General features: G+C 42.5%; 2 protein-coding genes across 7 annotated transcripts in view; one reads left to right on the forward strand and one right to left on the reverse strand.

The window, feature by feature from the left end:
- Positions 1 to 983: 983 nt before the first annotated feature.
- Positions 984 to 9,297, forward strand: asb14a (ankyrin repeat and SOCS box containing 14a). Of its 5 annotated transcripts, none has more exons than XM_065955204.1 (13): positions 989 to 1,599; positions 2,204 to 2,379; positions 2,852 to 2,928; positions 3,722 to 3,856; positions 3,950 to 4,108; positions 4,536 to 4,781; positions 5,115 to 5,286; positions 5,464 to 5,569; positions 5,838 to 6,017; positions 6,544 to 6,672; positions 7,049 to 7,177; positions 8,046 to 8,199; positions 8,279 to 9,297. In XM_065955204.1, the coding sequence occupies exons 2-13, from the start codon at positions 2,216 to 2,218 to the stop codon at positions 8,452 to 8,454; spliced, it is 1,827 nt and encodes a 608-aa protein (XP_065811276.1). In that variant the 5' UTR covers positions 989 to 1,599; positions 2,204 to 2,215; the 3' UTR covers positions 8,455 to 9,297. The 5 variants fall into 5 exon arrangements, with proteins under 5 accessions (XP_065811279.1, XP_065811276.1, XP_065811277.1 ...); XM_065955205.1 differs by having other exon boundaries at positions 990 to 1,599; positions 2,204 to 2,358; XM_065955206.1 differs by having other exon boundaries at positions 991 to 1,599; positions 2,852 to 2,904.
- A 642-nt stretch (positions 9,298 to 9,939) lies between these two features.
- Positions 9,940 to 16,153, reverse strand: part of ip6k1 (inositol hexakisphosphate kinase 1) — a 31,421-nt gene continuing 25,207 nt past the window's right edge. For both annotated transcript variants that reach the window (XM_065955209.1, XM_065955208.1), the window contains exon 9: positions 9,940 to 15,555. In XM_065955209.1, coding sequence (XP_065811281.1) covers positions 15,034 to 15,555 — 522 coding nt within the window. In that variant the 3' untranslated portion in view covers positions 9,940 to 15,033. The remainder of the gene's footprint in view (positions 15,556 to 16,153) is intronic.

The raw sequence follows: 16,153 nt of genomic DNA on the forward strand, positions 1-16,153 counted from the left end.
AGAGGTGCAGGGTACTTCCTCAGCATTGCAGAGTAGCCCTTGAGCAAGGCACCGAGCTCTCTAAAAACTCTGGTGTGTGTAGCAGCCTCACTCAACTAATCCTTGACCACATGTTCTGTTTGTGCATGTGTGAGAGAAGCATGTCTCAATAACAGTGTAAACCAGAACTCCCCTCAGGGATTAATACAAATACAGTATTTCTTTAAAACTAAATAAAAAAGGAGTTCAGTTTCATCTGACTACTTGTTTTCATTGATTTAAAAGTAGCAATGTGCTCTAATATAGAAAATTGAGGCTGAAACCCATTGTGATATTTGTTGGAGTTGTTCACAGGATAATTGTTATCAAATCAGGGACCAGAAAAGATGCACAGCCCTTCTTCTGTGTGTTGGTAATAGCCAGGGACCAAAGAACCGAGCCTCCATCAGTGTCAGAGCGCCCCCTGTTGTCCTTAATGTTTTGTTTATTTCTTGTAGAGGAGAACTGTGTCAAATATGAACTGCAAATATTTAGCATAATAAACTAAAACTAAATTATGATGAAATTAGCCTAAAATAACTCCAACCCTGACAAACCAGGCTCTGTGAAACTGAAGCTGTTTGGAGCTGTGAAAATGGGTAGATAACATTACAAATAATTATTACCACCGAAGTTAGATCAACTTGACATGAACCCAGCGTCTTCATTGAGGAGGTTTTGCGATACCAATGAGAATTAAACATCTTCCGGTGTTTTTTTTCTGTCTGCAAACATCAGTGAGGACAAACGGGTTGATGCATTTTAATAATTTGTGGTTTTATAGTGTAGCGGCTGATGGGCCGAAGTCACACGAATAAGGCTTAAATCAAACATAAGAAAAAGGCCACTGATGCATCATGGGAATGTGGTGAACGCAGGCAAAATAAGCCATCTGTCCGTGCAAACACAAACAGTCTGTGTGTTTTGATAATATAGCTTTATTTATTATCACAAAAAGAGGTTTTGCTTCATCCATTAGACAGTTGGCGGACAGTCCTGCTGTGTGCTCTCATCACCAGGTGGATGGTGTTTATACCTTACTGTCCATGTTTCATACACTGAAAGCACGGAGGGCAACAACACTTAACAGCTTGATCCTGCTGTATCACACTTCTTGGCTGCTGTTCAGCTTGGAGCTTAAACTTAGCACGAGGGGTTAAATATAGTAGCATGAACCAGATTCCATGTTTCCCCCACCTCTACCCATCCTGACTGTTTTAGCTACGCAGCAGAAACTCAGGACACACACACACACACACACACACACACACACACACACACACACACACACACACACACACACACACACACACACACACACACACACACACACACACACACACACACACACACACACACACACCTATGTTTACGCAGACGGACGCTCTGCAGTCGTGTCAGGGTCATGGGTTCATTGATGAAACTTGTGTAGACACGCAGCTCTGCTCCTCCTCAAAGAGAGAGCAGATGAATTAATCATCAGGGACGAGTCTGGGAGAACCAAAATAACGAGCCAGCAACCAAATCACGAGGTAGAAAAGATTTTAAACCGACAGAGAGGCTTTCCATCTTCAACAACAGGTGTGTTCAAATGTCTTGTTTACTTATCAGTTCGTGAATTTCATGTTCAGCTCTTGTAAAAAATTGCAACTTGCATTCAACCACAACAATGTTTAGGGAGATTATGATGGTGGATAATTAAAGAAAAATCTGGTTTCTACTAATCTGGTGAACTCAGGTGTTCATGTCAAAAACATTTCATACAGTCACCTTTCTTTTTCCAAGTTAACTGATCTATAGAAACGTCCGTCATTCTGCTCCTTTATGAGGAACTTAAGTGTTTAAAAACGTATTTTCACTTCTTGTCTTGATCTTTTTTCTCTGGTTATGGACCAATGCTTGATTTTAAGATAAATATGTGGGTGGCGGCTGTGGCTCAGTGGTAGAGTCGGTCGTCTCTGTCCAACAGAAAGGTTTGGGGTTCGATCCCCTGCTCCTGCAACCACATGACCGATGTGTCCTTGGGCAAGACTCTTAACCCCAAGTTGCTCCTGCTGCTTTGTCGGCGGCGTGTGAATGTGTATGAATAGGATTAGTCACTTCTGATGGTAAAGAGACGCAGCAAAGGTTCCTTGTAGGATTCAAACCAGGAATCTTGACGTTACAGTTTTCCCTGTTCCACCAGGGCGCTGTCGTCATGGAGTTTGGGCGTTTTGCAGCCGAAGATGAAGACGACGAAGATGCGGATACACAGTTCATGATCGAGCAGAGTCTGCTAGAGAGCAACAAATCAAAAGAAACCCAACGAGACTCCACAACAACACAGAGAGGAAACAAGAGGTCTGAAAAAGAGGATTCTGGGTATTTGTCTCAGACGTTTGTTTTGTCTGGCATGATCAAAGCGGCGCTCGTTTCTTAACTGCTAACACAAAGATCCTGTTTTGTCTCACGTCACAAACATTAGCGATATTTCCTCTCTCTTCCCTCACAACTAGTGAGCCCCAAAGGTGACTTGCAGTGTGCCCTTGAGCAAGGCACCGAACCCCCAACGCTCCATATGTAGCAGCCCCGCTCTGACACCTCTCCTTTAATGCATGTCCACAGGTCCTGTTTGTGCATGTGTGTGTGAGAAGCGTGTCGCTCAATAACAGAGTATCAAACTAGAACTTCCCCTCGAGGATTAAGAAAGTATGCAGAGTAAAAAAATACAGTTCTAGCAGGTGAGTTAATAGATCAGATCAGGTGGGTTTTCTGGCTCATAGTCACAAATTGTTTAGATTTATTAATTGTGTTGAAGATGTTCATCACAGTTTATGAACTTTTTCCCTCACAGCTCGGGTCCAGAGTCTGCACACAGCAGCGAGATCGTCACGGCGATCAGACAAGGTGGGGTGGGGAGGGGACTTTTAGGTGTGTATGTCTCAAGGTATTAGAGATGTGCAGACTGTGTTACTCACAATCAAAAATAATCTGCATCAGAGTATCTACCCTGCTGATAAACGGCTGAAACTCGATGTGGAAATAAATCGTGTTTAATCCAGAAAATGTTTTTTTTTTTTTGCTTCTAGGGCTTCAAATTAATGTAATATTGGCTTTTAGTTTATCATAAAAATATATATATAATATATATTCCTATGCCTCAGGACCCCCCACCAACTCCTTTGTGAAAAATCACAACCCAAATATCTGATATTTGTTCAACCAATCAGATTTTTCTGTACTGACAAATTGTGCAGCTTGGATCAATCTCTACAAAACATGTGACAGAAGCAAGAAACTGAACAAAACAACATTTTTAAAAAGCGCTGCACAGACTTTTTTATACACTATTTCTTTTCCAGGCAACACTGAAAATAGCTCCGCGTCCCACCTCTGGGTTGCGACCCACCAGTTGAGAATCGCTGCCATTAACTACTGTTCATCTCTTTTTAAATATAACTATGAATCTTTCTAAATGATAAGGAGCAAATGTGGATCGATTAAAAATCTGTTTCCATGACATTACTTTTCCAAAACGTGGATTTTAATTCTGATACAGCCCTCTGAGATATTCTGAATTATTTATTGTGAAATTTCATTGATTGGCGGTGAAGCTGACTCAGAGGATAACTTACTTGTCTTCCAATCTGAATTTGATTTGTGCCAGATTCAAGGGTTGGGTTGAAATTCTTATAAACTCTTAACAGTCTGTCCGTCTGTGCAGGAAACGAGAAGCTGTTAAAAGATCTGAGTGTCCGACAGAAGGAAACGTTTTCCCAAACAGACAGCCGAGGATGGACTCCTCTTCATGAAGCCGCGGCTCAGAGCAACCAAACCGTCCTGGAGATCACATTCAAAGGTTTGAGTAGTCGTCATCCTGAGTCTGTGCAGCTTCAACATCACATAAAAGCACATCATCATTAAGACAGAGAAACATCTTTACCCCCTGCAGCTTCAGGTCCAGACTCGGTGAAGACTCGTTCTGCCTGCGGTCAGACTCCTTTCTTTGTGGCTGTAGAACGAGGTCTGATAGAAAACGCCTCCTTCCTCCTCCAACATGGAGCTGATCCGGACTGCCAGGACCAAGAACTAGACTCTCCGATGTTTGTGGGTACGCTGACCAACATTTAACTGCTTTGAGGTCGTATAGGAGGGTTCACTTATACTTTCTTTTATTCCAATATGTTGGAGATATCACAGTGGATCGAGGCAGAAATCAGAGAGAGAGAGAGAGAGAGAGTGGGGAATGACATGCAGTTCTTCAGTCAGACATCAGTTTTTCCTTCACAAGTGAAGGTGTGAGCTGTGTATAAATGTATTATAATAACTGTATATCTTATTCTATTTACTTATTGTCATTACATTTTTACTTTGCACTTTATCTTTTACTTGATGACGCTTTACTTTGAGCTGCTGTTAGGCCTAAATCCGGATATATAAAGCCCTAACCATGACCTTAACCCTATCTTATGGAATCTGAGCTTTGCTTCCTTTAAACTTCCAAACAATCACTCAAGCTTCATGTGAAATCTGTGCAGCGCTCCGCTCAGGCCGCACTGACCTGGTGAAGCTGCTGCTCCACCTGGGCTCCAGGGTGAACCAGCAGAGCTGCAACGGCCGCCGTCCGCTCCACGAGGCCGCTCGTCTGGGGAACTTGGCGCTGGTGAAGCTGCTGTTGGAGGCCGGAGCTACGCCGGACCCTCACAGCCACTACGGGCTCACACCGCTGGCTCTGGCCGCTCAGGGAGGACACCTGGAGGTGGTGGAGACTCTGCTGAAGAGAGGTGAGCGAGCCAGATGTGCTGCTTGTCAATAGGCAAGGCAGACAACTGATTTGGGCTCCAGACCATTAGGGGGCCCAAAGCAGCAGTCTAAAATGTGCAAACTTTTGCAATGACGATAGGAAACCTCCCTGAGGGATCCCCATCTGACAGAACCAAATTGTTTTTTGCCAAGACTGTAGAACGGCCCCTGGAGAGAGCATGTTAAGAGTGTTTATTAAACTGGCTTTGCTTCAGTCAGCTTTAATAAGTCAAAGAAAGTTCAGCTGTTAATGAAACATGTGAACTAAGTTTTTTCAAGCGCAGATCTTCCTCTCTGTGTCGTTTGTCCCTCAGGTGCAGACGTTCTGTCCCAGGCTCACGACGAGGCGTCCATCCTGTACGAGGCGTGCTCATGTGGAGATCCTTCAGTCATCAGTCTGCTGCTCCAGTACGGAGCCGACGCCAACGTGGCCAAACACACGGGACACATGCCGATCCACAGATTGGCACACAGAGGACACCTGGAGTAAATATCACACTCTGATTCATTAAAAGAACAAAATATGTTTCATATGTAAGGCCTAAAACTAAATCAAGATTAAGGAGCTCGCCATTTTGTTTTGTTCAATTCAAGTACTTCCATCAAGACTACAGTGTGTGTGTGTGTGTGTGTGTGTGTGTGTGTGTGTGTGTGTTTCCTCAGAGCTCTGAAGCTGCTGATTCCGGTCACTTCTATGTCTGAGGTTAACGACAACGGGATGAGTCCTCTACACTCTGCTGCTGCAGGAGGACAAACACACTGCCTCAAGGTGTGTGTGTGTGTGTGTGTGTGTGTGTGTGTGTGTGTGTGTGTGTGTGTGTGTGTGTGTGTGTGTGTGTGTGTGTGTGCTTTATCAGAGGTCCTTTTCACAAAGCAGGTTTTGGTGCCAACCCTGAACTGCAGGAAACTCTTGAGTTTTCTCAGAAAAGTTTTGTACTTTGTAAATTTGTAAATAATAAATATTAAATTATTTTTAAAATGTAATCATTATATTTTTCCAAGTTTGGAATTAATCACATAATCTCTCCTCCGTTCAGGTCTTGCTGGATGCAGGTTATGACCCAAACTTCATGCTCCCGCCCTGGGTTCGTCGCAGCTTTGACGATGAGAGGAGGTCCGCGCTCTTCTTTGCCGTCTCCAATAACGACGTGCCATCAGCGAAGGTGCTGCTGGAGGGCGGAGCTATGGCCAACCAAGACCCAATCAAATGTTTGCAGGTACGCCAACACCATCCCTTTGCTTTGTGTCACCGACTGTCTCTCTCTCTCCCCACTCACAGCTTTACCTTTCATTAAAGTGGCTTGTGAGCAGCAAAAAAATATGATTCTTAATATTTGAACAAGGTTATAGTAATGCAGAGTTCAGGTATACACTAAAGGTTTGAGGGCGAGGATAGAATCGAGCTGCTTCTGTCAGTTCAAAAGTTGATTGTGTGCAGAGCGGGTCTATTTGAGAGCCGCTGATGCTGAGCGTGGACCAATCCAGCAGACACCATCTTCCCTCACTGAGCTCCACCTGTGGACCGGCAACAAAGATCCACACAACACACAGAGGACGCACTCCCAAGTAAACACAAGGAACAAACAAACAACCGAAGATTCACAGGACAGACAGAGCACTCACACGCACACAAACACAGACAACCTCCAACAAGTAGTAACACAAACTTTGGCCCCCTGCAAAAGTTCCTCACACCTACAGGAGAGCCTGTTGCTGATCCAGTGAATGTGTCTTCACCTTCAGGTTGCTCTGCGTTCGGGCAACTACGAGTTGATCAACCTGCTGCTGAGGTTTGGAGCCAACGTCAACTATTACTGCAAAGTGAACACAACACACTTCCCCTCCGCCCTGCAGTACGCGCTCAAAGACGAGGTAAAAATACTTTAGAGAATATTGATTCAGATTCACAGATTTGTCCAGCGGCTACAGTGAGGTGAAGATGAAGATGATGATTTTTTTGTAGATCCTTATTCATCCCAATTTGAAATAATTTGCACTTTTAAAGGCTCATTATCATCGGGAGGCCTTCTTGTCATCTTTATGTTTTATCTATGAAGGGTTATATGTTTTATTTATTTGATTGTCCCCTTAGTCAGTCTCTATTTCAGTTGTTTAATTAATTTCTTCTTATTGTTTTATTGCTACAGAGAAATTTTCTTCTGTATTTTGTTGGTGGGGATTTGTACATTTACTAAACTTTCCTCAACTTCATGATTATTATGATGAATTATTATTGTTTGTGTATCAGATGTTGCTCAGGATGCTGTGTAACTTTGGTTATGATGTCAAACGTTGCTTTGACTGTCCCTACGGCAACAACTCTCACATCCCTGAAGGCTACGAGGGCTGGAGCGACTGCGTCATCAAAGACACTTTGGTAATCAACAGGGCAACACCCCCCCCCCCCAAAAAGAAAAAGAAAAAAAGAGTTTAACATTAGATTCAGGAAAACCTCTTGAATATGCAATAGGTCCACAGGTAGAGTGCTCACAGGTTGACAGGTAGGAATGTCTGTCCTCATACTGGAAACACATGATGAAATGGTTTAGAGTCTTTCCACCAGCCTGCATCAGGCTCAGAGACGGGATGTTTTCTATTTGAAGACTGAGATCTTCATTGGTTTATTGCTGTTGAATGTAAAAGAGAATTTCAACAAATGCGTCAGAAAATTCTTCTAAAATGAACGTCAGATTCTAGCTTCAAAAACACTTCTTATCTTGTCTCCTAAGATTAAAAAAACAGATTTTTGTAGGTTTTCCTGATTTGTTTTGGTGGCTTCGGAGATATAATGTGATAAACTGTTTGAGAAGTGTTAAAAGATTGAATCACTGGAGAGCAAAAAATGTCTCTTAACAATGAAAAACACATGCCTTACATTTACTTTAATTTCTTGTTAAACCTCGACTTCATACATGGCAAGTAGGTGCGTCTCAGAACAGGGGCGGACAATCACAGCATGAAGGAACATTTCTGGAGCACACGGTGAATTCAGCTATTTTAATGTGATGACGTGTCGACACAGCAGGTGTCTTCCTCAGAGTCACCCTGAGGAAGACACCTGCTGTGTCCAAACCTGCTCCAACATGTGTCCGTGTATCAGCTCATCACTGCTCTGTTTATCAAAAACTATAAACTGGTCATAAACTATCTCTGTGTTGACTTATGGTGATCACTGAAGTGTAAAATGATCTAACATCGGTGTGAGCTGCTGTTAATACTATCTGTGTGTGTGTGTGTCAGTGCAGTTCTGTGAGGTAATCACCGTCTACTGGCTCAAAGACCTCTCGGGTCATTTGGTCCTCATCCTGCTGGACTACATGGATCATGTGACTCTGTGCTCCAAGCTGAAGGCGGCTGTGATGGAGCAGCAGCAGTGGCCCGACATCTGCAGGCTGCAAGGTAAATAAAAATCTTTAAAAAATAAAAAATAAACCCTGTGTGGTGACAAACAGAAACCAGTGTTCTCTCTCCTCTTCAGAGAACGCCCGCTGTCTGAAGCATCTCTGTCGTCTGAGGATCCGTCAGTGTCTCGGCCGCCTTCGGCTCCGGTCTCCTGTCTTCATGAGCTTCCTGCCGTTGCCGGGGCGACTGAAGGACTACATCCAGTACAAAGAGTACGACCTTTATGGTCAGCAGAGCAGCACGCCGGGATGACGCAGGAGTGAGATATTACTCTATTTTTAGTCAAAAACCATCAGATATATTTACCATCTTATGATTACGCATCAACAGAAGAGCTTTGACACACTGAAATATATAAAAAAATAAAGGACTTAACTGATATTTATGAGAAAAGAAGGTCATAGAATTAAAGGAAATAGTCCTTATTTGGTAAATGGAAAAAGCCTCTAGAAGTATTTCACAACTCTGATTTGAATTCTCCATCCGTAGCACAAGTAATTGCAATAAGTGATGTTTGTAAGCAGTCAACTTTTAAGGACTTGCCTGGATCCTTTTGGTCTTATAAAGTCCCTGCCTTCTTTTGTTTAAAAAAACACCTTATATTGATAAATATTTTGTTAAACAGCCTCTTGTTAAAATAACTTTGCAGCTCTACTTTGGATGAAGTTTTTTCTTTTCTTGTTACTGATAATTAAGGTCACATATTATTCAAAATACACTTCACCATGTTTCTCTAACACTAATATGTGTCTCTAGTCCGTCTACAAACCCCCCAATGATGAGAAAAGTCCATCCTCTCCGTCTTTTGCCTGCTCCACTTTTCAAAAATGTGTGCTCAATCAGACAAGATAAATGGATTATATTAAAATACTCTTTACACTGTTTATGATTAAGACAAAGACCCTTTTAGTATTTTCTTAAATAGTTTAAACATTTCCCTTCATAAAACAGCTGATTACTTGAACATATAAGCCTTGATTATTTATCCATCATTATTTATATTTTGTTTTTGTCAATGGGGTAGAAAAGAAAAAGTTTATCTGAAACGATAAACTTTGCAAAGATTTGCCTTGAATTCAAAAAAAACTTTGAGATTAATATCCCCTCGTCCTTTTTTCACTACAGACGAGAGATGCATTGTTAAAAAAAAAGTAACTAAGTAACTTTTACTTAAAGTACATTTTAAACGAGTTACTTTTTACTTTTACTTGAGTACATTTATAAACTTTAACTTGTACTTAAGTAAAATGTTATTAAAGTAACAGTACTTTTACTTGAGTATAATATATTAGTACTCTTCACACCTCTGAACAATACATGGAACGAGAAAGCCCGAGTACACCCAAGCCCTTCCAGAGAGGGGGCGTGGTCAGACACAGCTCATTTACATATTTAAAGGTACAGACACAGAAACAGCCTGTTCTGAGCAGGGCTGAAATAGAGGGGTTTATAGACATGATGAAATACAGGATCAGAGTGGATTTAGAACAAGAAACTTCACAGACATGTTTTGGGGAGCTCTGAGACTTATTTACACTTTTAGAAAAGGAGAATGTGTGACCTTCAAGTACATTTATGCAGCAGAATGCCTTTTTTTTTTTTAAACTATCATGTAAACTTTAGAAATCCAGCAGTGTTCAATGTTGTAAAAAAAACACTCAGTGTGATTTGGCGCCCCCTGCTGTGTAGAGGATAAATTGATGTGTCTATGTGTTGAGTAAAAACACGAGCCCAAAAGCTTCTGGAAAGATTTAATCTCACGTACTTTCACTGTTCTAACAAACAGTCAGGATGATGTCAGATGCAGAAAACGCTGCTAAATAACTGATCGATCATGGAGGCTAACACTTATGAAGAATCATGATCTGAGAGAGGACACATGGACGTCACCGCTTCGACTCAGTGACGTCTGTAACAGGAAGGTTTGACGCTGTGAAGGAAACTGACCCGAACAGGAGGGCGTTAATGTGCATGCACTTCTTTACCGACTCCTTAAATGTGAAGTGAAACAAACCAAAGACTAATGATGGTGTCTAACACACACACACACAGGCACACACACGCACACACGCACGCACGCACGCACGCACGCACGCACGCACGCACGCACGCACGCACGCACGCACACACGTTCAGAAGAGCTTCCCACCTGAGCAACATCTCCTCAGCAGGCACAAGTGTCGGGCTCAGTGAGCGACTGAAGTCTGAATTTTCTGTGAGAATTTTTCTTCATTAAACATAAATGTGATTTTGTTTGATACCCAAAGAGTCTTCATTCAGCAGCAGATCAAACAGACTTGAGTGAGCTCCAATAATACTGCGTTTCTTGCACACTGTGTCTTAACTTCTTTACATTTTATACATTTTGGGGCGGACATGTAAAAGACAAAACATCCACCCACACACATCGGTGAAGGGTACAATAAAAAAATAAATTATCACCTCAATAAACCAAAAATAAAATATTCATATTTGCTCTCTTTTATTCCAGCCTCTGGGGGTGAGTTTCTGTTGCTGTCCAGCAGGGGGCGGCGCTGCTTCACAGCAGGCCTCTGGAACTCACTGAAGGAAGCATAAATGGACAAATGTGATTGGTTAACACTGTCTCATCAGGACCAATCAGATGAGAAAGATGGTGACGTCTTAACATTAGTCTTTGAGGATCATTTTTTGTGTGTGTGTCATGGTGACACATTTGAGGCAGGGCTGGGTGCCAAGTCAATATTATTATTGAGACATAATCATCCCAATTTGTCATGATGTTTTTAATTTTCATGTTCTGTCCAAATTCAATTACTCCAATTAAAAAAGGAAGGAGAAACAGTATTTGTTTTCTGATTTGCAGACAAAGGGCACCATCCAGCTTTGTTTTTTGAGGATTTAGAGTGATTTTGCAGACTTTTTAATAATGTGATTTTATCACATTTATATATAGATATATATGAATATAATATACGTAAGAAAAATATTCTTCTTATTAAATATTCTTGTCATTCAACCACATCATCCAGCCCCAACTTAAAAGAATTAGGCTGGTTTCATTTGAAATATTTTGTTGTCAACAAATCCCCCCAAAAAGACCAAATCCAACAATTTCAGTTCCTCCAACAGATCTTGAGCAACTTTCCTCAAGAGGAAGACCAAAAGCTCCAGAAGAGCAACATGGATTTAGTGTGAAGAGGACGTGGTGAAGGACCTGTATGAAGAATATATCCACAAACAACCCAATCAGAGACCCTCTTAAAATTTCTAGGGCCGCCACTTAAAAGTCAAAGATTCAAATCATGAGTCGATAAGCATCTGAGAGGACCCTCCTGTCATCAGTCAAACTTCTTGACTTTTGTTTGTTTGCTTAGCTGTGTGATTGCACACAGAGAAACGGAGGAGCAACAGCACGACAGGCTGTGAACTCTACTGTCGTGCTATCCAGAGAGGTCTCCATCTCTCCAAAACAAACACACACACTGATTAAAGCTTTAAAAAACATCTCTGATTAAGCAGCTTCATTTTAAAAACCAGTGTTTTTCAGAAGCTCCTTTTTGGTGGCTAAATAACCCGTAGCTTATTTGTCTGTGCTCGTTCTGCTAGATAGCTTTAGCGGTTCCTTCTGTGTTCATAGTTCACAACAGGAAGCCGTATTCCCTGCAAAGGTCTAAATTACTCTCAAACAATTATAGCTACACATTAGGATAAGTGAAAACAATGAATAGAGCAGTTTCACATCAGTGTTTTCAGATGATCTTTGGCAGGTTTTTAGGGGTGGGAGAGAATATTGATACGGCAACATATCGTCGTACTGACTCGTGTGTTAAGATTATTGAATCCCTGGTGCTTACATTTTGATACTTTATCAATAAATAAAATACGGAGCTCCAAACAGAAAAAGAAGACAGCGGGATTATGTCAGACAGCGATGGAAGAAGTCAAAGAATGACGCTTTTTAAGTCATGAAACTGACACCGTACTGCAGTGAATAATAAATACATGAATCATGCTCTACCTTTTTAGTAGCATTCTGTATTCTTCACTTAATCAGATACCTTGATGTGTCATTTTATGATTGTCTTGCAGGGTTTTAATTCTCGCACAATCGCTGTATCGTGATTTTATCGTTATGGTGGGCCAGGTGTCGTATTGTACCTTATTGCTACAGTAACCATCCCTGGCTTTTTGGGGCTTCTAGCAGAGCTGACACAGAGTTCAGAAAGCTCACTAAACTTGTCATTAAAAATGAGAGAAGTGATAAGTTTTAAAGTCCATATGTCCGCATGCATGAGGCTGATAAAGGAGTGAAATGAAGAAAAAGAAAAGATAGTTGAATTTCTGTTTTGAACAGCTAAATTTGATTCCATGGACAGAACTCGGTTTCTTGTTATCAAAGAAAGGCATTCAATAAAAACTACTACTTCTGTTCTCACTAATAGTTTTAATATCTGTAAACAGATGAATAAAGTTGGTATTAGCAAAAAGTGACTGTGTAAGGAGTGCATTTTTGGGGACTATTTTCTGTGGCGTCTGAATCTACATGTGGTGTCCTGTGTGAGTTTTTCCAGCAGCAGGATTTTGTGTGATTGACTTAAAATAAACTATGTGTTCATTGTAATGAAGGAAAATGTCTTCCAGTGCAACAGTGTGACTCACTGATGTGTTTTTAATAGTATTTAGACAGCAGTGGAGCTCAGGGGAATGAGATCAATCAGGCTTTGGATACACACAGTGCTTGTTAGAGGATCACTTGTTGTTGGTTTGAGTCTTTTGAAGGGATTTGTTGACAATAATAAAAACACCACCAGACCAGAAGTTTGGGAAAGTGATACTTAATTCTCTCGATATTACACAATAACCCAGAGGATGATTTTACAGGACATCGACTACTAACGTTTTTGAACAAAGCCCAAAAAACGGACATACAGCGTTATAGAAATGATCTATATTCTCTCCTTAAAGCCTACGTCTACGATTCAAATCTCTGTTGCACTTTTTCACCCTGCGGGCGATGCTGCCCTCTGCACTGCTGAAGAAAAACAAAACAAAAATCGCCTTCTTAATTTCCCCGTCTATTGCTTTAAACAGATGCTTGGATGTGTTTCTGAGTGCGTTGTCAAGTTAACTCTAGAAAGAGTCAGTTCACCTGTCCAGGTTTGGTTTCTGTAGAGAAAGAGGGGTGAAGAGGAGGAGGTGGAGGAGGGTAGTGAGAGGAGGAAGAGGTGGAGGGTAAAGTGAGTGTTGGCCGGTTTCAATGGGCGGCCCCTGGGAGTCAGCTGATTGGTCGGTCAGAGAGGAGCAGTCTGTCAAACTGCTCCACAGACAACTGTTCCCAGGATATACCCGCGCGTGTGTGTATGTGTGTGAATGTTTGTGTGTGTGTTTTCTATCCTGGTGAGGACCATGAATTGTTTGACCTTAGGTGTTCGGACATTTGGGCTTATACTTGCATCCTTCAAAGGTTCTGTTGGTCTTGTATGTTTGATGACGCGTGTGCAGAGTATTTCACTTTTATCTTTTTGTTTTTCTCCGCTCACCGGAAATCTGAGTTGAAAGAACCCTGCAGCAGATGTTAAAAAAAAATCTCTACTTCGAATTATAATTTAAATCTAGCATCCACCAAATTAACATATTTTGGATTACACCTACTCCTGCCTTTTAAAAAATGGATTGGCTCCCAAAATATCTGTGCTCATCTGTATGTGTGTTATTTCAACAATAACCTAGAACATTGTGGAGAGGTGCGGCTGTCCTGATGCATACAGTGGTTTACTGTATGAGGTGGTGTGGTTGTAAATTAGCTGGGTTGGCATTATGGGCTAGCAGGCTGCTTATCAGCCTTTTCCCACCTCCTGATTCACAGAAGCAAACTAATGCAGAACGTACATCATGTCCTAGCACAGACTTACCTAGCTAGGTAGGAAACAGTCTGATTTTGCGTTCAGTTAGGCACGATGAAAGCAGCCCTTGATGTTTACCGTCTACACAAATGCCTCCTGTTGAGGGTTGGGGAGAGCGCTACACATCACTATTTGCATTAGCCAAGACTCATCATTCATGCTGGGAATGTCAAGACTTGAAGAAACCCTTGAGTTAAAAAAGACTACCTTTCAACAATCGTTCAGGTTTAAACATGTTATTTTCTAAATTACAAATCTGTCTGCAGAATGAAATTTCTCGCTGCCTCGTTCGTTTTTGGGACTGTGATTCAACCAGAGTTAAGGAGAGCTGAGAAAAACATTCATCCTCTTCAACAAACTCTGCACCTACACGATTTTGCACGGTATAGCTCGGAACTGAGCGAAGGAACAAGAAGAAAAAACACATTTTGGAGTGGAGGGGATTGTAAGGTTCAGTTCCGGTTGAGGGTGGTGGTTGTGTTTAGTTTGGATGCTTACTGGTTAAGGAACGCATTTTGTCAATGAAGATCCTCCCAAGGATAGATATACAAATATATGTGTGTGTGTGTGTGTGTGTGTGTGTGTGTGTGTGTGTGTGTGTGTGTGTGTGTGTGTGTGTGGAGAACCTCGGGTAGAAAGAGGTTCATCATCTGGAATTTTCACCTTTCTAGCTGCTCTGTCCCATCGCTTGGTTGTTGCTATGGTAACTATTTGACTGTAGAATGCCCATGTTTCCATGGTGACGTCCTGCAGACCCATGTTCCATACTCACAGCCAAACTGTCCCGATTCTTGAGGACTCTGCAGCACAACCTGGACAAACTCACAACAAGCTGTGTGTGTGTGTGTGTGTGTGTGTGTGTGTGTGTGTGTGTGTGTGTGTGTGTGTGTGTGTGTGTGTGTGTGTGTGTGTGTGTGTGTGTGTGTGTGTGTGTGTGAGTTTGGAGCTACTGCAGGTTGTCGTCCCGCAGACTCTCCAGGATCTGGACCAAGCTCTCCAGTCCAAACACGTAGCCCCGGTCCGGACCATCGTGCACCGCTGTGTCGCCACGGAAGCCTTTGAAGGTGGAGTGGGCGAAGTCGATCATACGAACGTCCACCAGGGGGGGCTGCTGAGGCTGGTGGGGAGGGGCAGGGGGGAAGGACATTAAGCTGGGAGCAGGGGAGAAGGAGTCTGAATGGGGGTGTGTGGAGGAGAGAGGGGGGAGGAAGGAGTGGCAGTCTGACTTGGTGGACGGGGTCTGTGGGGGAGGATGAGGGGAGGGAGAGGGAGGAGCCATACGTCCAGGTCCCTGAGAGGGCAGAGACCCAGAGGCTGGGTTCTGGCTCATGTCCGTTTCACAGGAGGCTCCTGTGGATGGGGGTGGTTGGGGCCCGGGGCCACGGTGAGGCTCTGTAGGGACCGCAGGGGTCTTCTGTGTGAGGGCCGCATGCTGACCCGAGCTGAGGACTGAAGGGGCCTCAGGTTCCTGAAAGAATCAAACACAACAGTGATCAGTGTGAATGTGACAAACACAATCTTTCTAGTATTTTTAAATCTTCTGAGAGATTCAGTTTTACTTCAAGGCCGGAGATTTACTTGTCCAGGACCGTAATGTAATACACACAGGAAAATGATGCAGTGATCTCTGAATCATCATAATATTAACTTCTCTTCGTTTGTCTTCATGTCTGTAGTTTACATCCCGCACATCCAGTAGCTGGACATTGGCCTGAACTCTCTGATGTGCTCTCTAGATCATGTCCCAACCTTTTTTCCTTGGAGCCCCCGTACTTGCAACCAAAAAAAGGTGAGTCCACCCAGAAGACATGAAAAAAGTGGTACATTGCTTTTAAAAGATGACCATACATTTTAATAGTTTTCATTCATCAGAATATGCCCACACACTCGTTCTTACCAAAATACCTTTGTAAAAATGTCTCAGTAATGTTTTAACATGATTCCATCTAATATGTGCAAATCTAATTTTGACAACCTCAGAGCAGACTCTCGCCCCCCCCTGAGATCTCAGATGTCCCCCCCTAGGGGGGCCTGGGCCCCAGGTTGGGAACTAATGCTCTAGAGAT

The sequence above is a fragment of the Labrus bergylta genome, chromosome 5, assembly GCF_963930695.1.
Source record: "Labrus bergylta chromosome 5, fLabBer1.1, whole genome shotgun sequence".
Classification (NCBI taxonomy): Eukaryota; Metazoa; Chordata; class Actinopteri; order Labriformes; family Labridae; genus Labrus; species Labrus bergylta.

Excerpts from the sequence above, each read along its gene's own strand:
- asb14a (XM_065955204.1), top strand. The coding sequence starts at position 2,216 with ATGGAGTTTGGGCGTTTTGCAGCCGAAGATGAAGACGACGAAGATGCG. Across the intron at positions 3,857-3,949 it reads CCTGGAGATCACATTCAAAG|CTTCAGGTCCAGACTCGGTG; the intron begins GTTTGAGTAGTC and ends TACCCCCTGCAG. Across the intron at positions 5,570-5,837 it reads GACAAACACACTGCCTCAAG|GTCTTGCTGGATGCAGGTTA; the intron begins GTGTGTGTGTGT and ends TCCTCCGTTCAG.